General features: G+C 28.7%; 1 protein-coding gene across 2 annotated transcripts in view; it reads right to left on the bottom strand.

Moving 5' to 3' along the window:
• Window positions 1-1,204: 1,204 nt before the first annotated feature.
• LOC107457045 (alpha-N-acetylgalactosaminidase) overlaps window positions 1,205-22,936 on the bottom strand; it is a 65,799-nt gene continuing 44,067 nt past the window's right edge. For both annotated transcript variants that reach the window (XM_016075083.5, XM_087155002.1), the window contains exons 6-8: window positions 11,279-11,440; window positions 7,015-7,212; window positions 1,205-1,611 (exon numbers count right to left, since the gene is read on the bottom strand). In XM_016075083.5, coding sequence (XP_015930569.1) covers window positions 1,339-1,611; window positions 7,015-7,212; window positions 11,279-11,440 — 633 coding nt within the window. In that variant the 3' untranslated portion in view covers window positions 1,205-1,338. The remainder of the gene's footprint in view (window positions 1,612-7,014; window positions 7,213-11,278; window positions 11,441-22,936) is intronic.

Consider the following 22,936-nt stretch of genomic DNA (forward strand, 5'->3'; position numbering starts at 1 on the left):
AATTACACAGCTTAAAATGAAGTAAACATCTTACATTTCATAAATCAAATTTTTTTATAGCAATATTAAATAAAATAAAAAATTATGAAAAATTATTTTTATTATATGAAATTATCTCTGGAAAATTTCTTTTGCATAATTTTGTGTAAAACACATTTTCGATTAATTTAAATACACAAAAAGTAAAATTGACATTACTGTTCCAAACATCTGGCCTCTCTACTGATTAAACTATTGGGATCATATTATAGAGAATATGGCTACCTCCCCACACACATTCTGAGGGTCAAGGATGGTAGGAATAGAATCCAAAGAAAAAGGTTAATTTATTTAGAGAAAACATCCTTTTGTAACTTAAAATGTTGCCCACACTACTTAATTATCATAATTAAGGTTATATTCTTGAACCATTGAGTCCTAGTAAGTAAAAATCTGATCATTAGGTCAAAAGTTATTCATTGGCTTAGTTTTTTTACTTAATCCACTGTACCTCCAAATGTTACACTTAAGATAAATTATTAAATTCATCGTTTGCAATGGGTACATTTTGTAGAGTAACAGGGGTAATTGTGAGCCCAACTCAAAAATCCTGAAAATTTCTTGAGTAAAATCATTAAAGACGCATAATGTCTTTATAAATTTAAATCATTGATATTTTCAAAACATTGAATTTTAAATAAATTATATACAGCATAATTTAAATGAATAATTATGTATAAGCTTATTTCTATCTCTAATCACTATTATTCTACCAGAAAAAATATTTGAAAATGAAAGATCCCAAGTATAAATTCTAGTTCTAATATTTTTAAACAAAATATACAAGAATTTTTATACATAAATGTGATCAATTTCTTGAAACTTCTGGACCTAAGATTTCTGGAAACTTCCTGAGCGCAGTTAGGGAAAAATCCAGAAATCCGGATTTTTTTTCCGGTGCATAATCACCTCTGGAGTAATAAATTTATAAACTACTTTTGTATATTAGTATATCAGTTTTGTAATTAATAAACTACTTTTGACTAAAAAGAGATTTTATATGCGAAGTTTTTGAACATCTTTCACTATCCTACAACTTTGATTAAATATAATATTTTTATGCTGAATTTGTTTTTTTTGTTCTTTTTTTTGTTTTGTTTTTTTATACACAGGGAAAATTCTAGATTGTTATTCTTACATTATTAAATAAAAACTGCTTCTAATATACAGGAAATCTGGATTCTTATTCTTCAATCCATAAATAAAAAGTTGAAAAATAATCAGCAAAATCATGATTCTAACAACAAAAAATATCAATCATGTTGGCAGATATTACATGCATACTATTTGGGGATATGACTATAAGCTCTTAGCAATCAGCATGTTCACACCTGAAGGATTAACACTTGAAGTTACATTATCTGATGGACAGAGTTTTTCATTAATGTCATTGCTGAATACAAAACGTATTTCATAACAGTGTACATTTTTCAGTCCAATTGAGGCCAAGTTTACACTAAGTTTCACTGGTCCACCTAATGTTCGACGATTGAAAAACACAACAGCATATGAGTAGGAAACACTTGTGCCAATGGGATTAATTGGTCTGGTCCAAATTTCAACATTGTTTACCTACATTAAAATAATTGTATGTCAAGATATTAGGAAGAACCATAAATATGACACTATAACCTATTTTGTCACAAATTAATTTTTTAGACACTGAAAATAAATTGAGCAAAATAAAAGTGAAACCGAGATATGCTAACTTTCAGAAACTAACTTTTAATTGCATCGCACCAAATTCACTTAAGTTTTTAGCTTAAAGCATGAATGTAAAGTAGGACGAGAGACCCTATTACAAGTTTCCTGGATTTTAATTTCGGTTTGAATGATGCACTTGTGACATCATAAATCTGTAATTATCAGTTTGGTGTATTACAAACTCTAGATTTTGCTTTGAATTAAATTCCAGTGCAAAATGATTTTGAATTCCATTCTGGTAGATTAAGGAAGCGATGAAATCTCTATTCTGCAATGGAATGACAGAGGTTACTACTATTATTGTCTTTTTTCAAAATTCTAATATATTACTTTTATTTTTAACTATTTTAATTTTATTTTTATTACAAGAATGCATTTATTTTTAATATTTTATTTTGCTTCTCTACATTACAATCATTTATTTAAATTACTGATTAACATTATTATTTTTTTCATTTTAATATTAATATAGTTTCAACAATTAGTTCAACGAAAGTAATTGCTAAAATAAATGATCTGATATAAAATAACTATTTTTATTGAATTTAATAACTCTTTCCGTCAATACACATGTGATTTTCAGATATTGTTTATAATATTTAATCATTAGACAGTAGTATATATTTAGACGTTTCATTGTAACTATTTTATTCCGGACAAATTTGGATTTTTAATGTACCAGTGAACACTGCATAAATAAATAATAAAAAAATATACCACTCTGAATAACTTTTGATCTAATAATCCGATCTTCACATTCTACGACTCGATCCTAATGATTCGAGGGGATGACCTCAAATATGCTGGTAAAATACTGCAGACGATATTTTAAGTTACAAAATCAGACAAAAAAATGTAGGTACTTTCTCTAAATAAACAAACCTTTTTTTCGACGGATTTGAGTTTTTGGCCCTTAAAATATAGAGGGTAGCAGCAATCTGGAAAATATGGTCCCAAAAATTTTTTCAGGAGAACAGTTCAAAGTTTGGACTCCTTGACGATTTAACTTTTAATTTTATTTTTTGTATATTTCACTGTATCAGAAATTTTTAAGGGAATAAAAAAATTTTGAACACAATTATAAAATTTGCTTATCCAAAGATAATTTCATGTTAAATATAACTTTTAGTAAATACTATTTTTTATTATTTTATTTAATGCTAGTCGAAAAAATTTTGAATTGTAAGATATAAAAAATTATTCTAAAGAATACAATTTTAAATAACAAAATACAAAATTTGAACAAGATTGGTTGAATAGTTCCTGACAAATCAAATTTTTAAAATTCAATTTCTCAGGAACTACTCTAGAAATTTCTTTAAAATTTTGTATTTTGCCATTTAAAATTGCATTCTTTAAAATGATGTAAAAATTTGTAGACCTTACAATCCAAAATGTTTCGACTATTATTAAATAAATAATAAATATTTAGTAAAAGTTGTATTTCACATGAAATTATCTTTGAATAAACAAATTTTATAATTGTGTGCAAAAATTTTTCAGTTTGTTTAAACAGCTCTCGAGATATGTTGAAATACGCAAAAAGTAAAATTAACAATAAGGGGTTCAAAGTTCGGAAAACTCTCCTGACCAAACTATGAAATTCGACTAAACTACCATATTTCCCAGATTGCAGCTACCCCCTATATTTTGGGGGTCAGAAATGTGAATTCATTAAAAAAAAGGTATGTTTATTCAGAGAAAGTATGTTTTAGTGTCTGATTTCGTGACTTAAAATATCACATGCACTAATTAATTAGCATTTTTGAATCCACCCTTTCAAACCATTAAGATTGAATTTGATCATTAGTTCAAAAGTTATTCAGAGTGGTCCATTTTTTTTTTTGCACACTATAAACAAATAATATCAACTGAAAAATACTGGAAATTTAAAAACCGCACAGAAATCAGCAGTGCAAGCAAAAACTGCCAAACAATTGAAAGAACAACAAAATCCTCATATTAAAAGTAAATTATTAAATGTGCAATTTGAAATTCGCCTGTAATAAAATTGCATAAAAAATGATGGAATTTTCCTTAATGTAAAAATTCAAACACCGTGTCAAAAAACAATTGAAACACTGTGTAGATTAACGATACTATCAGCACAAACTGAGCGTTCCACAGAGTTATTTCTTGAAAGTGGGATTCGAGCTTCGTGTGTGTAATAATATTGAATTTTAAAACAAATCATGAGATGATTAATAGTAATAGCTGAGCAATGAAAGACATCTGGATTTTAAAAACAAAGTTAAAACTTGTAGCAATTATTACCAAAAAAAAAAAGAGATCAGAGATGAAAAACGATATACTTTTTAATAATTTACAGAAGATTCTTACTGCTTATTTGCACAAAAATTTTAAATCACACATTTGAGTCTTTAATTTATTGCTATCAACTTGTGCTGATTTCATGATAAATATACACTACTGGTCAAAAGTTTGCGAAAATTTTGAAATCTACAAAGAAAAGGTCTAAATTCAAATGTTCATAGAACTGCAAAAAATCATTCAAATTGCATGAAAATTTGATATGTTCTAAAGTGAACCCTCTACAGTTAGTTACAAATGATCAAATTGCAATACTTTGCTTTTTGCGAACTGAATCCAGCTTTTCCTCATGGGTTGTTTTTATAGTGAAAAAATTTTTTAAGTTTGAACACTTGCCAAACTTGCGGAAATTTTTTTTTGTACTTTCTGTTAATGGAAAATAGTTATTTGAACCGTTCTATGTAAGCTCTGAAAATTTCAGATTGATTTGACTTTTTTTGACGAAGTTTTAGAATTTTGAAAAACATGTGTACTTTTCTCGATTTTTGAGCATTCCACATATGCTGTCTTTTGGTCTATACATCTTCTACCAAAGAACTTTTTAATTTTAATGTTTTCTATATTTTCAAATAATTAATTCTGTCTGATTTCGATCATCTTTCTCAGCTTATTATTATTACGTTTTTTTATCGTTTTATCTTCAGTTCTGATGCGTTTTTGTTTTATTAATATTTTAATATTTTTCTTTCGTTAATATTTTTGTTTCGTTTATACTATTTTCATTTTGTTTTAACATAACTTGTATTTAAGTTATCCATTTTAAATGCCTCCCATTAAGAGGAAAAATTATACTGCTGCGTTTAAGCTGTCAGCAATTAAAAGAGAAAAAGAAACTGTGATAAATGGCTTCAAATAAGCGGAAATCATCCCGGACAAACGAAACCGAAAGTGACGGAGATTAACCCGAAATAAACAATTAAATAGTAAACCCAATTTGCTCTGATACAGAGAGTTCTAAGTTTGAGGAATTTTTAAGTGCAGTGATATGAATATATAGTGATACGTGATATCTAAATAAATTATTTTTAACTTTTTCTTTGAACAAAAATTGTTTGGATTTATCGTTTATTTCTAAAACAGGATTTTGGATTGTTAATTTAAAAGTAAAATCGTTTAATTTTTAAAAAATTTCATACTTATTTTAATGGTTTATGATATATTAATTATTTTATTTATATTTTAATGGTTACTTCACTTTAAAATTAGAAAATGCTTAATTTCACTTAGAAAATTATTAAAATCTATGTTATATACTAGGATTGTTTCCATTTTTTTTTTAATATTTAATATCCTTTTATTTATTTAACTATTTAAATTATATACATGTGCATATTTAGAGCATGTGTTAAGTCTTTAATCAATACCTGCATTAAGTTCAAAATTCTTTAATTGTTAAAAATTCGGCGCAGCGTGTACGATGGTGCGGCGTGTCCGGTGAAAAGCTTTTTTCTGTCAATCGATTTTTGAGGGAGCGGCGTATATACCAGGGCGGCGTTTCTCCACGAAATTACGGTAATGTATTAGCACCAATCAAAAAATTAGTTATGGGAAAAATAAGAACCAATAAGATTGTAAAACTTAATTGAGTAATACTAACTTAAAAAGAAAATAATTTTTAAAAAATATATATTTTTAACACCAATTTATCAAAAAATCCTAAAAAGAAACTAGTAAATATGCCAATAATCCATATTTATTTAATTAAGTCAAATAGAATAAATAACTAAAAACAATGCTTTTTAGCAACAAACAAAAATAAAAAAATAATAAATGATAAAAACTTAATATTTTTATTCCTTAGCTACAAAATAAATAAATAAATTATCTTCAGATATTAAACAAAGTTGCAAGAAAATGAAAAATAAAAGTAGAACTTATTAATCAATAAAATAACTTTCCATAATTAAATCATCTTAAAAAAAGCTAAATTAATAAAAATATAATACAAATAATTTGTATTTATTTGGATTTTAGTCATATTAAATTAACTGACGAATGTTTTTAAGGATAGAAGGGAGGAAATTAAAAAGAGAATAAAAAAAAAACTATAAAAATGCAATACGTTAAGATTTTCCATTTTAAAAAAAATGAATGGATAGTTAGAAAATATAAATTAGATGGTTCCCAGTTTTCGGGGTAAAATAAAGTTTTTCTCCGACAATTCCTTGACTTTCTTTTCAATCTCAATATTTCACAAACAATTTCTAGTTTTCCCAATATTCTTGGTGCATTTGAACCCTAATCAATAAAAAGATTTGTCATCCCTTTATAGTCATTTATAAATTTCCACAATTTTATGGTGATTGATTTCTGCTGGGAACAAATTTGGAATAAGATATTTTAATTATAAAAGTTATATCCTTTTATTTAACTAAATCTAAAAATAAAGAAAGTGTGAATCTTCTTTATGAAATCTCACTAGGTTAAGATTTTATTAAATTTAGTTAGTTTTTCTAACCGCATATAAAAATTATCCTACTATCTATTAATATTTTAAACTAACCTACCTATTAATATTTCAAAACTTTTCCTTAGTCCATCAGTAAGCCTGTTATTGTGTTTAATAGATCAATAATCATTCAACGCTACTTGAAAAATATAACATTTAATACAAAACTTTTAATCTATTTATTTCGCAATATTGCTTTTGTACTTTAAATAAGCTTGTTAAGATATTCTTAAATTGGCAAAAATTTCTTTTTAAGAGGAGTTGTATCTATACAATAAGGAACAACTAAAGCTATAATTAGAAATTATATAGTAAGAATTATATAATTATAATATTAACTATAAAGAGGATATGTCATGAGCCAAATATAGAAACTTATTACATCATTTATATAAAATTATAAGATAGTAAAAATCAACTATCAGATATATATATATGCATCCTCACAAAATATCAATTACGGTGAGGATAAAGAGAAGTAGACTACTTACATTATATATACGTTTTCCCATTAATCCAAGGGTATCCTGATTAATAGAAAGTATATCTTTATTCAAAAGTAATTCTTTGAACTCAGGCTTTAAACTTCGCAAATCATTCGACATTAACAAAGGACTAGCCATGATCGCCCATAATGCAAGCTGAGATCGTGCTTCTTCATAACTCAAGCCAAAGTTGCCACCTATAATCTTAAAAAAAATTGGGAATTTTACTGCCATACTCATATTACTTTTAGTAAATACATTTTTTATTCAGAGTAGGTTAGCCAATATTCAGGTTAATGTTTCTATGATGAGTACAACCAAATATAAAAAGTCTCTTTTCAGATTCATTCCAAAAGGGGAGATCAAAGATTGAGGTTTGAAGTGAGATCAAAGATTGAGGTTTGAAGTGAGATCTACTTATTTTAAGGCTAAATACTTGACTGTTAGTCTACTTCTGAAATTATTTTTTCTAAGGTTCATAGTTGAAAACACTTGTTCACATACATAAGATGAAGCAAACATAGCACTGATTTTCTCGGCATGAGATATTAAATTTTGGTAATGATTTCAAACTTTGGTATATTTAGAAACAACTGCTTCAAATGATTGTTAGATTGCAACTCAATTAATTCAAAGCTGCAAATCCGACCTCACTGTTTCACAATTTATGTTGAAAGGCATGGTAAAAATATCTAATTCTGTTTGAATGGCTCTGAAACTGAAAATGGAGTTTTCTCTAGCGATTCACAATTCTTATGCTTTTCCTTATTTACTGAGGGTATTGAATTTAACCTCGAGAAATAAGACAAATCGTTTTTAGTTAGATGCCCGGGAAACAAATTAAGCCTCAGCTTAAAAGCTTTGAGACAGGCCGAGATATCATCGCTCAATTGATTTTTCCTTTGCATCATAGTATTCAAGTTGTTCGTATGACAAAAAAGATTTCTGAAAAATGCAGGCACTTTCAAATTTAAAAGTATTTCCTGAAACTCATGAAAAATATCACATCTCATTATAGTTCCCTTTAAAGAACGCATGCATGCCAGTCCCTCGGTAATTTCAAAGTTCTCATCAACAGCTTTTATAAATAACACTAATTGAGCAGTATCAAATATGTCAGTGCTTTTATCCATAGCTATTGAGAAAAATATAAATTGTGCAATTTTTGACTCTAAGGCTTCGATTCTAGAAGTTACTGTTTTTGGCGATAAGCTTACAGCCTCAAAATTATTTTTCATATCTGGACATAAAACGTCACAAACTTGGAGTATACACTGTTTAACAAACTCCCCATCACCGAAAGATTTATTATTTTTAGCAACATTGTATGCTACAATGTAACTTGCATTCGTAGATGCTTCTTGGACTGTTTATCTTTTTGAAAACTTTTGTCAGCCTGATAATTCTTTAAGACTTTTCATTTAAGGCATTTTTTCACATTCAGAGATTGCTTCGTAGTTTACATTCCTGTGCTTGACTGTAAAATGTCGGTTAATGTTTTATTCTTTAAAAACTGCTAGAGCTTCATTGCAGATAAGACATACTGGTTTATCTTTTACAACTGTAAAAAAATATTTCCAAGTCCATTCATCATTGAGCGCACTGTACTCTGAATCTGTACTCTTTGTGTTTTTGGTTGCCATTTTGGGGTTAAAAAATTTTACAAATAACTCAAACAAGTACTAGTTATTTGATACTTTTAATAACTTCCATTATTTACAATAACAATATATGTGTGCAATCTTTCCATATGCAATAAATTATGTTAGAACTCGCCCCGGCAGAAAAATCTGCTCGTATGAGCTTAAAATGAGCAGTCTGCCACATGTGAAGTACAATTCACCTATATTAGATTCAGTATGTCTGTTCCCCGAGAAAGACAAACGCTCGTTGGCGCCAATTTACGGTTATTCTATAAAGAACTTCTGCTTTCTACATTTTACCAATTGAAGCTATCTTTGCTAGCTATTTCCATCAATTTATGTTTTATAGAAAAAAATAGAAAAAGTAAAAAGGTCATCAGTACTTTGTTAAGAAAAAAAATAACAAAAATTGCTTTAAACAAAGTAGACAAGAAAATGGATGCATATTGTATATATTCGCTATGGATCGACAAGTTAAAATTCTATCCGCGGGCCGGACAAAACCTTCCAGCGGGTCGTAGTTTGCTCATCCCTGGTCTAGATTGATTTCCTTTACTAATCAATAAATTTTAAAGCTTTCAGATGTTCGAGGGTCCAGTAATATATTATGAATGAAACGAGTATTTTTGAGCAATCTATGTTAGAAAATATAGTAATAGACTTGTAGCTTGCATCAATTACTTTGGTTGTAACTTGAAATATTTGCATGAAATTTTGTAAACTTAGAATAAATATTTATGGATATATGAACATTTATATAAAAGTTTTTTTTTGTCTTATCTTTTATTGCTAAAACTTCAAAAACATTCAAAGAAATTAAATAACACATTTTAGAAAATAACACATTTTAAAATTCATTAAAAATTGAGCAAAATATGAGCATTTAAAGTAGTTCTTTCATACTATGAATGAGCAGAAAAATTTAAAAAGCTTTTTTCACAATTTTGTAGTGAATCATATTTAGTAACTAATGCAGTAAGTCTGATTTGAATATCTCAAAAATTTAAGAAATTTCTAGCAATTTTTTAAGTAATTTATAAATATATATTTTTTAAAGAAAGTTCTAAAAAAAGGATGTTCCATAAATTTTATTTCGCACTATTAAACAAGACAAGATTTATTAAAAATGACACGGGCATTATGGAGGATCCTCCCCGGTAAGAGTATGTTTTCTTTCCTTATACCATCACATTTTGGTGTCCAGATGATTATTCTAAGGTGTTATCATTTATTATTGTTATACAAAACTAAATACAAAATGATACAAAACATGCAACATATTATACAATATATAACAAATATATATAATGTATATATAACAAATATTATACAAAATTAAATTTTGTATAAAATCCCTTATTCAAAGCAAATTTTTTTCATAAGTCACAAAATCTGATTCACTTCACTATAAAACTATGAAAACACTTTTTCTTTTAATTTTCCCCCCGTAGTATGAACAAACAATCTGTAGTATGAATAAACTACTTTAAATGCTCAAATCAGGGCAATCTTTAGCAAATTTTCCTCAGATATTAATTTTGTAATTAATTAAAATTTGCTGCAAAAATTTTGCTTAATTTTATTGAATATTTTCAAAGTTATAGCAAAAAAAACACAAGACAAAAATGATTAGTTTTTAATAAATATTCTCATATCTCCACGCATATTTAAACTAAATTTTACAAAATTATTTTAAAACTGAAAGTGTCTCTTCTATTATTGTAGCGTAATGTATATATACACACCCATGTATTATATACACAAGTCATATATTTATAGATACAGTAAAGCCCCAGGAAGGACCACCTCTATGTAATGACCTCCTGTATTTGTGAGCATTTTTGGGAGACACAAAATTTTTTTCATAGACTTTATGTTGAAGAAAACCTTTAGGAGAGACCATCAAAAACCTCCCCTTGCAACAGGGCAATCTACACAAAATGCAGAAAAGGTTAAATTAGGATACACAAAAAATGTTAACAATACACATAAGTAAATCCAAATGCATTTGTAATATTTGTAATGTGCTCTTATTTAGAGTTCTTTTTGACAATCTCTGAAAGAGATCTACAACCTTATGTTGCAGTCAGAGTGCACTCAAGACGATGCTATCAATGATTTCTTTTTAGAGTAGAAAGTTAAATTTTAGTTAGTTAATTAGAAATTAAGTTATTTTAGAAAAACTGATCATCTCAAAAAAACAGCCTTAAAGCTACCTAATTTTTATGATTAAACGCAAGCTTAAACAAACAAAAAACATAATTGTGTAATTATTTAAAATAGTTCTATCATTCATAATTGGTAAATTTGTTTTCACACATAATTATATTAGTAAAGGTCATTTTTATTAAAGCTTAATTTTATTCATTGACCCGGTTGTCGTGACGCCAACATAAGAAAGATTTTGCACCAAAACAATTACACTGATTTCTTGCCAAAAATCATGCACCTTTGATATCATTTTGAAGTCAATGGAAGTAGCCCCTAAGAAAGACCAATTTCCATTAATGACCATTTTACTGTGGAACATAGAGTGGTCGCTCTCGAGAGGTTTCACTGTATATACAAATATCTTCTCTAGAAATTAAAAAAGAAAATATATTAAATTAATACTTAAGAGTTAGTACCATATCTGGATCATTCCAATGACCAGGTCCAGCAGCTGCAATTAATTCATCTTGATGAGCAGCATAGAAATCTATAATAGATAAAACACTTGCCCAAGAATCTTCAATGTCGTTGTAATTTCGCCAAAGATTACAATGTTTTGCAATGGAAGAATAATCAGGCTGCAAATAAAAGAAATAGGACTGAATTCATTGAAGAATTTTATGGCACAAAGGATATGCTGCAACAAACTCAATGAAAACAGATGTGTGTAAACAATAAATGTAACATTTTGTGTAAAACATTGCTGTGAACATTAAGCAGATTCAGAACATTAAGCAGTAGGGTTTCAAAGTAAAGTTACCCAATCTCAGTTTAGTAGAAAATCACAAAAATTGTCTGCAAATAAGAAAGTTCTTTCAACAGAAAAGCTGTGTATTCATTGCAAACCTAAGTTTCAAATTCTAATTTTAAAAGCATTTTGTGCCAACTTGAACACATTTTAAGAATTATTGTATATATCTCTAAAATTAAGTTTTTTACTTTTAATTATTTTAAATGTTGTTACATATATTTATTGCTGATGCATACAAGTAGCTTACTAGAAAATCAATAAACATTATGATTCAGAATAGAAATAAAGAAACACCAATAAATTTTAACAAGAAATTATTAATTATTTAATGCTTCCATATTTCATTATTTTACTTTTCATATTTTATTTTATTAAGTTGTTACAAGATGAAAATATTGAATAATAATTTGTGTTTCCAGGGTCCGATCAGCTTAAAATATTAAAAAATTATGCTTATAAGGTACAGATTTTACAAAATGCACAGACTAGTTCATTTTTAAAAATCAGTAAAATTTTTACAATTCTCATAAAACAATTTCTTGAATTTTTATTGATTAATAAAGAAAAAAGCACTCATGTAAATGAACAAAAATCATAAATTATGATTTTAATTTCTTTTCTCAAACTTGATGTTTCAAAGTGAAACTACTTTTTATACATTTATCGTATTTACTGTTGAAATTTTTTTCATTGAGAAATTTTTATTTTCAGTGAATTGATTGTTTTGATTGGCATAAAAAATGTTTGAAGAAATTATTTTCATATTTATTGTTTTATGTGTTACAATTTCTATGATTTATTGATTGGTTGAATTTATATTTTTGTTTTACTATGGTGTTTAGGGTTAAGATATAAATGCCATTAAAATATTTTTCTCTTCTTAATGCAACTACAATAATTATTGAAATTCAATTTTAGTATATGAATGCAATTACAGTGTGGCAGAAATTAAATCAAGAAATGTTAAAACTAATACAAATAACTCGGAAAATGAATAAAGTACTCGTTTTTAGAATTTGAATTGAAATGTGAAACCAGACATTAATGCTTGAGTCCAACATTGGTAATTAGTTCATAGCTCAATTATTTCCATAAACAAATCGTTTCTTTATCTCTGAGCTTTAATTCCAGCATAGAGATAGGAAAATGACCAAATACAAATTGAAAAGTATTAATAACCAAATACACTTCAAAAACACATTTAAAATAGAAATGAAAATATTATAATTTCCTAACACACAATTGTGACAAATTAATTTACCAATTAAGATCTCCACACAAATTTTTTTTTTTAACCCGCCAGCACGCGCGCCGGGTCCAAGAGACCCCGTCGCCCCAAACTCAAACCGTAGAAATACCCCCTTTTCTTCAAAATGGTCCAAGTCCGCAGTAGCTGCCTTCAAGGTCAACTTCTTTCCGCCGAATGAAATTTCTACATTCCACTATTCATTATTGTTGTTATTTTTCGATAATAGGGTCTGACAGACCCAGCGCGCCTGTTCGAGTGACTAGTCATAGGAAGATATTTCAGTGAGATCGTTTATGTGGAGTGTGTATTATAAAAAAAATGTCTCGCTATTTGAGTTACGATGAGGAAATGAAGCGATTGCAAACATTACTGGCGGAAGTTTCAACTGATGAAGAATCAATAAATGAAGATGATGATGAAATTATAAGTGAAAACGAGCAAAATGATAATTTTAGTGAGCATCAATCGTCTTCGGAGGAAGAATTAGAGTCCGATGATAGTACAGGCACCGGAGAGAACGAATATTTTGTTGGAAAAGACAAAATTACGAAGTGGAAAAAAACGCCATATCGACAAAATGTGCGAACCCCGGCCGTCAACATAATAACTAGATTGCCAGGAAATGTCGGAGAAGCCAAAAATCTATTGTCTCCTATTGAATCGTGGAAACTTTTGATAAATGAAGAGATGCTAAACAAAGTAGTGGATTTTACGAATATATACATTGATAGGATTGCTGACAATTTTCAAAGAGAGCGGGATGCAAGAAAAACGACTCTGAATGAAATTAGAGCACTTATCGGACTATTGTATTTTTGTGGAGTGCATAAATCTTCCCATGTAAATGTCCTTGATCTTTGGGCAACAGATGGAACTGGACTTGATATATTTCACAGCACTATGTCGTACAAACGATTTCTATTTCTATTAAGATGCTTGAGGTTTGACGATGTAAGAGATAGACAGGAAAGAAGAAAACTTGACAAACTTGCACCTATCAGAGATTGCTTTGAAACATTTGTTGCAAACTGTCAAAAATTCTATTATGTCGGAGAATATGTAACAATAGACGAAAAACTTGAACCATTTAGAGGAAGATGTTCTTTCAGGCAATACATCCCAAATAAACCGGCAAAATACGGGATTAAAATATACGCCCTGGTTGATTCCAGAACATTCTATACTTGGAACTTGGAAATATATGCCGGGACTCAGCCAAAAGGTTCATATGAAGTCAGTAATTCTCCCAACGATATCGTTAAGAGATTGACACAAAAACTCAATAATTCTGGGCGAAATGTAATAACAGATAACTGGTATACAAGTTATAGTTTGGCACAGGATTTATTGAAGAAAAAAATCACAATGGTTGGAACTGTAAAAAAAAATAAACGGGAGTTACCGATCGAATTTGTTACTGGAAAACAAAAAGAAATACACTCCTCATTATTTGGATTCCAGAAAAATATGACATTAGTGTCATATGTTCCTAAGAAGAATAAGTGCGTTAACCTGCTATCAACAATGCACAATGATGGAACAATAGATATTTCCAGTGGTGACGCAAAAAAGCCAGAAATTATTACTTTTTATAACATCACAAAAGGTGCAGTAGATGTCGTCGATGAAATGTCCGTATCATATTCTACTGCAAGAATAAGCAAGAGATGGCCTATGGTTGTATTTTTTTCAATTTTGAACACAGCAGCAATAAATGCAAGAGTCTTATTGCTGTCAACGAAAAATCCGCCCACTGCATATAAAAATAGAAGAGCCTTCTTGAAAGAAATTGCCATGGCTCTTATAAAAGAGCATATTCAAGAACGGAGGGTTCAACCATCCATACCCAAAAAGCTGAAAGAAAAACTGCAACATTTTCCTGCGGAAGACGTAGAGCCGCCACAAAAGAAACAAAAGTGCAATACCAAAAAAAGGTGTTACATTTGTTCCTCCTCAAAAGACAGGAAGACCAAAACATGTTGTGCCAAATGTCAGAAGAATGTATGCAATGAACATTCAATTACAGTGTGTGATGTATGTGCTTAAAATGTAAGTTTTTTTTATTAAAATATAAATAAATTTCTCCTACAAACCTTAGAAACATATTGTCTCACTGTTTATCTACTTGATGTTATTATTTAAGAATAAATGCTATCAATTCATTGTCCTAAAACCGTTAAAAAGTAAGAAAGGGTCCATTGGACCCACCGCGCCTGCTCGCGTAATATTGTGAGCGCGCCTTCTGCCGGGTTAAAAAAAAATCTCCAAACTAAAATTTTGAAAAAATAAAAATAAAAATTTATGTCCAAAAAGAAAGATATAAAAAAAAAAAAAGAAATAAAAGGTAATTTGCAAATTAACCAAGCTTGCACTTCAGATTAAAAATAAGGAAAATCGCTAGGTCAGTCAAATTTTAAAAACTGATTCACCTTAATACCATATTAAATTTGAAAGCTTTGTTATGGGTTTCACTTAGTGATAAATTGCGTTAAACGGGTTGTAATGTAAAATCTGAGAAGACTGATCACCTTTTCTGATTATAACAACAATTTGTCCTTACACAGTTTTCCTGAAATCCTGGTTAATGATTGCAATAAAAATACCAAGAAAGAAAATAAAAGTATAAAAAATTAGAGAAAATAGAACAGGGTGGCCATTCTCCAGACCAAAAAAAATTTTCTGAGTTTTCCAGACTTTCCAGAGTAAATTTCTGAAATTCCAGATACCACAACGCAGCATTAACGAGACTTCATAAATTTATTAGTTATACACCAATATACAGTAAAAAAAAAATTATGTATACAGCTTTGTTGCATTTAAAATGTGTTGTATGAATTTCTTTTACAAATGTGGATACACATTTACAAGATCTGATGACACATTAAAATGAGGAAAAAAGTGTAAATGTTCTCTGATAAAACAGGTGTAAAAAGTTAGGCATTTCTAGCACCAAAAAATGTATATTAATAACATATTTCTGCTCAAAATATAGATTATTGAAATAGCAGCCATAAAATTTACATATAAAAAAATAACTGCTGTATACTCAACCATAAAAATAAACTTAAAAATTAATAATAGTTTATAAAAATTATAAAGATAAAAATCTACATTTCAAGGAATTTTAGAAACCTTATTTTGTATAAAATAAAAAGTTGTTATATAAATAGTTTATTACACAAATTGATCAACTCCATTAAACTAAAAATTTAGAATTGAGATCGAAATTACTTGTGAAATAAATTATCAATATATGAAAAGACAAAAATATTTAGTCATATAATGTTGTTCATTTATATTATCTGGGAAACTTATTTTAAATATAAATATAAAAAATATACCTATTTATATATATATTAATATATTCTTTGACACTTAAGTTTGAGATGTTTCAAAAAGTGGAGTTAATCAAATTGTACAGTATAAATAGCTCAACAAGTGAATAATTGAAAGCTTTTAAAAATTAATTTCTTATAGCCTTTAATTGTTCATTAATTAAAGAAGTTTCTAAATAAAAATCAGCTGTTAATTTTTGTTTTTTAGCATGCAATTCTTTTTTTAATTTTTCATTTTGCTTCTTTTCTAACATAACCTTTTTTTTCTTCTTCTGTTGCCTCCTTCCTTTTTTCTAATACTTCCATATAACGTGTATGAGACTGTTTTCCGTTGTTTATCATGGATTTCGTCACAGTTATATTGTCAACACCACCAGCATCCATAGCACCATCATGAATTTGGCTTAGAGCAACTAAACTATCTTCATGCTGATTTTCTATTAAACAATCTGAATTAATAGAAAAGCCCCTTTCTATAAAAGCACTTCCGTGTGACAATATGAGGAGAAACTTTAACAAATGAACGTAAATTTTCTGGTGCATTGCAAACTTCAAATAGAGAGAAGAAAACATTATCCAGTCGTTTTTCCCTCTTCTCAAATTGCTCCATTTCTTTCTTAACTAGAGGATTCCGAATGAACGTTTTGTAACTATCTTTCACACTGATACCTGATATCCAATTGCTAAATACCAACATTGAAAGGCAAGATGAAAGCCATTTTTCAGCAATTGCTGTATTTAGAATTACACCAGGATCAAGACAAAATAGCCCCCTTATTAACTGGAATTTTAAAGGTGATCTTTCTAAAATCTTTTCACAGAATTTTTTATAAGCAATTGCACATTCTCACCTAAATGAAAATTCTTCAGAAGGTGAAGAATCTTTTATTTTCCTTATTTCATCCCTAACTGCAAAACTGAGAGCAACTTTGTTGATTGGAAGCAGATTATCTGCCAATGACAAATCTATTTTTCCTAATTTTGAAGAGTTCTCCACTAAAATATCGGGTTTCACAAACTTATCAAGAAGAGATCTTAAAATTGATGTTAAATTAGAGAAAAGTAAAGGAGCTAATGGAGCATCACTCTGAAATTCTGTGAGAAATGGTTCAATAAAAGCAGCTAATGACTGGAAAAGTGCCAATTTTTCAGCAAAGAAACTGTCTTTGATACACTCCGAGAGTACACTGAAATTTTTTGAGCCAACATAGATTTTTTTCTCCTTCTTTGCTGCTTTTACAAATTCGAAAATATGAGGCAACATTTCTAATGCCCTCTCAGCAACTTCTACATCGGATTGCACAAAATTTCTTCGGAAATTCTTCACATCCAGTGAAATATATGAAATCAGCTCTATGTGATGGTACATCTTTAAAAATGTAGTATAGTGCCCATAAAAAGTTCACTACATTCCACCCTGTAGACTTTATTGCATGTTTAAACCCACAATGGATTGTATGCAATCCAAAGCTACCTATATCTAACAGCACAGGATCTTGCGACATTTCCTAAAGTTCTTTTCAAGATCATTAAGAAATTTATGGTTGACATTAGGTCCATCCATAGATATTTGAATTATTTTATTTTTATTGATGGAAAATTGGGTAAGGGCTTCTTTGAAATTATCCAACAAATCCTATGCTGTCAAATGACCAAGAAATACTGATGTCAAATATCATGTCTGGACTTTATTTGTATCTTTATTCCAAAGTCGAACACTTACGTCCATTTGTTGTTCCTGAGCTATTTTATTTAGACTTTCATCAAAGCCTATTACTAAATAATCACAGCTAGCTATGGTTTTTTTGAAATTGCTCCCTATAATTTCAGGCATGAAAGTGTACGAAAATAAAAAAGCTGAACTTTTACAATGCAGGTCACTGGGAAGAGGGAGGGAGAGTGCTCCCCCCTCCTAATGATACTGAGATTTATAAAAGCAACTTTAAACAATGCTGGGAGATTTTTATTCAATATTTAAAGTGGCAGAAGCATTTAGACAGTTAACTTTAAATTTTTCTTAAATAATTTTAAAATTTTGAAAACTAACATATTAAAAAAAATTAAGCAATTATAGGAAGGCGCGGCTATTAAATTACTTACTAATGAAAAATATATCACATCCTTACAGAAACTAATTCAAGAGAAAACTTACTTCTACTTCTTTCAAGAATAGCGATATTGGGTTTTAAAATCGTGTGAATATGAATCACGATATTGGATTTCAAAATCGCGTGAATATGAATCGCGATTTTGGATTTTAAAATCAAGTGAATATGAATTGTACCGTTGGATTTCAAAAATACGAAAATACAAACCACATTGGATTTTAAAATCGCGTGAATACAAACCACGATACTGGATTTTAAAATTGCGTGAATATGAATCGCGATTTAGGATTTTAAAATCGCGTGAATATGAATCACGATATTGGATTTTAAAATCGCGTGATTATGAAACGTGCGGTTGGATATTAAAATCGCGTGAATATGAATCGCGATTTTGGATTTTAGAATCACGTGAATATGAATCGCGCTGTTGGATTTTAAAAACACAAAAATACAAATTGCGATATTGAATTTTTAAATCGCGTAAATAAGAATCGCGTGAAAACGAATCGCAATTTTTAAATAGAGAACAAATACGAAAAACGATATCTGATATTACAACTGCGTGATAACGAATCGCAAAATTGGATTTAAAAACACGAAAATACAAATTGCGATATTGAATTTTTAAATCGCGTAAATAAGAATCACGTGAAAACGAATCGCAATTTTTAAATAGAGAACAAATACGAAAAACGATATCTGATATTACAACTGCGTGATAACGAATCGCAAAATTGGATTTAAAAATGCGTGAATACGAATCGCGACGTCGGATTTTATACTCACGAGAATACAAATCGCGATATTGGATTTTTAAATTGAGTGAATAGGAATTGCTAGTACGATTTTTAAATCGCGTAAAAAAATTGCAACACGTAAGTTTTAAATCAGTTAAATATGAAAATCGATGATTGATATTAAAATCGTCTGATTAAAAATCGCGATTTTAGCAGATTCCGGTGCAGTTCCTAATATTTAAAATTTCGAAAATCAGCCAAACAAAAAAAATAATAAAAATCAAATATCGGCGGTCGAAACGAAACGTTTACGCCCGTATTCACCGTTGACCCTAACCCTCAGTCAGAGTTCAAAACAGGTTTTATGAGAGCAACTCTAGGTCAGAGTCCAAAATTTCATTTCACCGTGTACGTAACTGCGAGTTACTCTAACCCAGAGTTAAGTAACTTTAACCTGAAGATATTCCCGGTTAGAGTAACCGCGCATGCGCATTAAACGAGTGTTTGTTCATTTACTTCGTTCTCTTCGTCGGTACTTTTTATATTTCAGCTTTCTTTCGTTTGATAATTTTAATTATTTTGAATTTCGATTCTTTTTTTTTTTGTGTAATTTTAACCTGCAGATTTCCCCGGTTAGAGCAAACGCGGATATGAAGGAGATTTTTTATTTATTTATGTTTTCAAAAATAACACTTTTGATGTTCGGTTGCTTATGTTCAATGAGGTCAATTTTTTCACTTGATGCAACTATAATTAATTAATATCTTTGCCTTGCCTTCAAAAAATATAGCATGCCATAATATTAATATAATGAAAATATATTAATATAATGAAAATATATTAATAAAATGAAAATTAAATAACACTTTATTTTGATGTTCGGTTGCTTTTTTTATGTTTAATAAGATCATTTTTTTTTACTAGATGTAACTATAATTAATTTATATCAAATAAATGCTTATTAATAAAATGAAAATTAAATTTTCTTGAGTTAATATCTTCTACAGAAGATACTATATATACTTCTCAAATTATTATTAGCAGTCGTTACAACACTTAAATAATTTTTCACTCGAAAAAAAAAGTCGTGGATAATAAAGATTGCGGCTACAATAATTCAAATGAATAGTGTAAGTAAGAAGGTTGTAAATAATTTAATTAACTTTTACTTATTTTTGTAAAAGAAAGAAAACAATCGATACTTGAAAGAAATATAAAATTTAAAAAAGAATATAATTCATTAAATGTTTTTAGATTTTGATAATATCTATCGAGATGATAGATCTTGCCCCAAAACAAAAATAATTTAGAGTTGAACTTCCAAAATAATGTGCAATATTTAGATATGAAGATAACGAAAATAATTTTAAATTTTTTTTAATCCATAAAATAAAGCTATTAATTAAATTTAAAAACTTACACATTATTTTAAATTTATATTAGAAATTATGCTGAAATAAATATTACTTAATCAATGCAAATTTTGATCCGAGGTAACATTTTAACTACACAATAATTTGCATCAAATAACTTTGCAAATCAGGAAATTTAGAATTTTATAAGCATAAAATAATCTGCTGAATATTTCGAAAAAATAGGATCATTTGGAAGAGATTTACTGCTTAAAACTATATGAAATTAAAATGCCCGTCTTTAGTTATAATTTTTGATATATAGCCTGACTACTTTATGACATATGGGGCATTTATACAACTAATATATTTCCACGTACAATTATCTAAATAATTAAATTTTTAAAGGCATAATTTTTTTAAAATGTTAAAGTTCGGTGAAGTTTGTTCCGATTATGACATTTTCCTTTAAAAACATAGTTATCTTATTCAACATATCACCAACGTCGATTCTCTCTTATCATCAGCAGATGGCAGCACAATAGTAGTCATTAATAACTTCTGAATAAGATGAATGCATTGATTTATGCTTATCTGTACTAAGAAGTTTATTATATACAATTTCATTTAAAATTAAAAAAAAAAAATTCTTCTCAATGGTTTAAGTTATCAATAATTTGTTATGAAGGGGAAAAAAAAAAGATTAAAAATATGCGAATAAGGATGATAATGATGTTAACATAATCCCCTTGATTATAGTGTAAAATAAAAGCATTAAATAATTGTGCGAAATACAAGTATTTTTAATTGAATTTCAGCTACATTTCTATGGTTGCTTGCGGCTTTATGATATCCATAATAATAAAGTATCTAAATTCGTAATAATAAAGCTCGGATCCTTTTGCTCATCAATACAAGTCAGTTAGGAAAACGAAACTAAACATATTTTTTATTTGACCAGTAAAAGAGAGATTCAAATTTAATTACTCGATGCAATCTTTTTTTCCTCTTCTTTTAATAGAATTTTTTTTAAAAAAATAGCAACGAAAATTGAAAACAAACGTTGTTAATACGGCTATAAATCTACCGCCTGTAACTGCCAGTCAAGTAACCCGCAGTTAAGAAACCGACGGTCAAAAAATAATGGTGGAATCGCTTTCGAACTCTTGGTCAAAGTTTCCAAACGAGGGTTTCGGAACTGGGAGCTGCGCGTTACGTCAGAGTCAACGGTGAATACGGGGGTTAGACTCCTTTCCGCTCTATAGCGGAAGTCGTGGTAATCCGACTATCGTTCGGACTGCTTGGGTTTCTCCAATAGGACTTCCCAAAAATTTTAGTATTTGGAACCTGGTCAAAAATTTTCAAAATAGGGAAAAAAAAGCGGATTTCCGGAAGTCTTTCATCCCATTCAAAAGCGGAAGTCTTTCATCCCTGTATAATATGGAGCAATTACTGATTCTTGTTCTTCAGTTCCAAAATCTACAAAGAGGCACAAGGACACGATGCGTTCATTGGAGGATAATCACGTGGTGCTTGATCGCGATGCCTTTCCTCTGAAAAACTAAGCATAACGGAATGGGAAGAGAAGAGCGGCGACACGCGGCAAAATTATTTACCAGAATCGACGTGAAATTCCCTGAGAATTCCCAGTTTTCCAGCGGTATTTCAAAATTCCCTGTAGGAAGAAAAGAAAAAGAAAAAAAGAAAGAAAAGAAAATTAAAGGAAAGAAAGAAAAAAAAAATTGGACATAAAAAAAATAAAACAACGAGAATAACAAGAATGTAAACAAACTGAATTTAAAGAAAAATAAGACAAAAAATAGACTTAAGAACAAAGATTTAAATAGCAAAACTGAAAATAATCTTGAATTTTCAAATGTTCTTGAGACTAAATGTGATAATGGTGTGTAACATTGTCAAAATTATGTTGATAGAATTGTGCAAATCCAAGATAATAAATAAATTCCTAACTTTCAACTAAGGAAATTTTCAAATATTTTACTATTAAAGTGACAAATATGTGAGAAAAATAATAAATAAAGTGAAATAAAGACAATACTGAAATCTAGGACTTCACAATAACAACCTCTGTGTCATTTTTTATTTTATTTAGTTTTCAAACAAGGTAAACAATACTAAAGTCAAATTCCGGATTGAAATTTTTCCCGTAAAACTACTTTAGGTTTTATTTGTTTTGCATTTTAACTTACACATTTTTAAAAATGCTTCTAATTTTTTATCATGATTGAAGAGTTAATTTAAATTGTGTTATTATGAAGAATACTTCTTATAGTGATAAAACTGCAATGTGATCCTTGCTGTTGTTAATTTCCGTCGCACTAGAGCTGCACAATGAGCTATTGGCGACGATGTGATCTTTGCACAAAAGTCTTTTGAAACTGAAAAAACTGTTAAGTCAAAAAAACTCCTGAAAATGAAAATTTTAAATTTGCTGATAATGCTACTACAGATTTTTGATTGTGTTAAAATTTTTACCATGAGAACATATGTACTAAATGTTTTATATTGTTAACAATACAAA

This window comes from Parasteatoda tepidariorum, chromosome 11, assembly GCF_982258835.1.
Source record: "Parasteatoda tepidariorum strain Cologne lab strain chromosome 11, Ptep-v5.0, whole genome shotgun sequence".
NCBI classification, from domain to species: domain Eukaryota; kingdom Metazoa; phylum Arthropoda; class Arachnida; order Araneae; family Theridiidae; genus Parasteatoda; species Parasteatoda tepidariorum.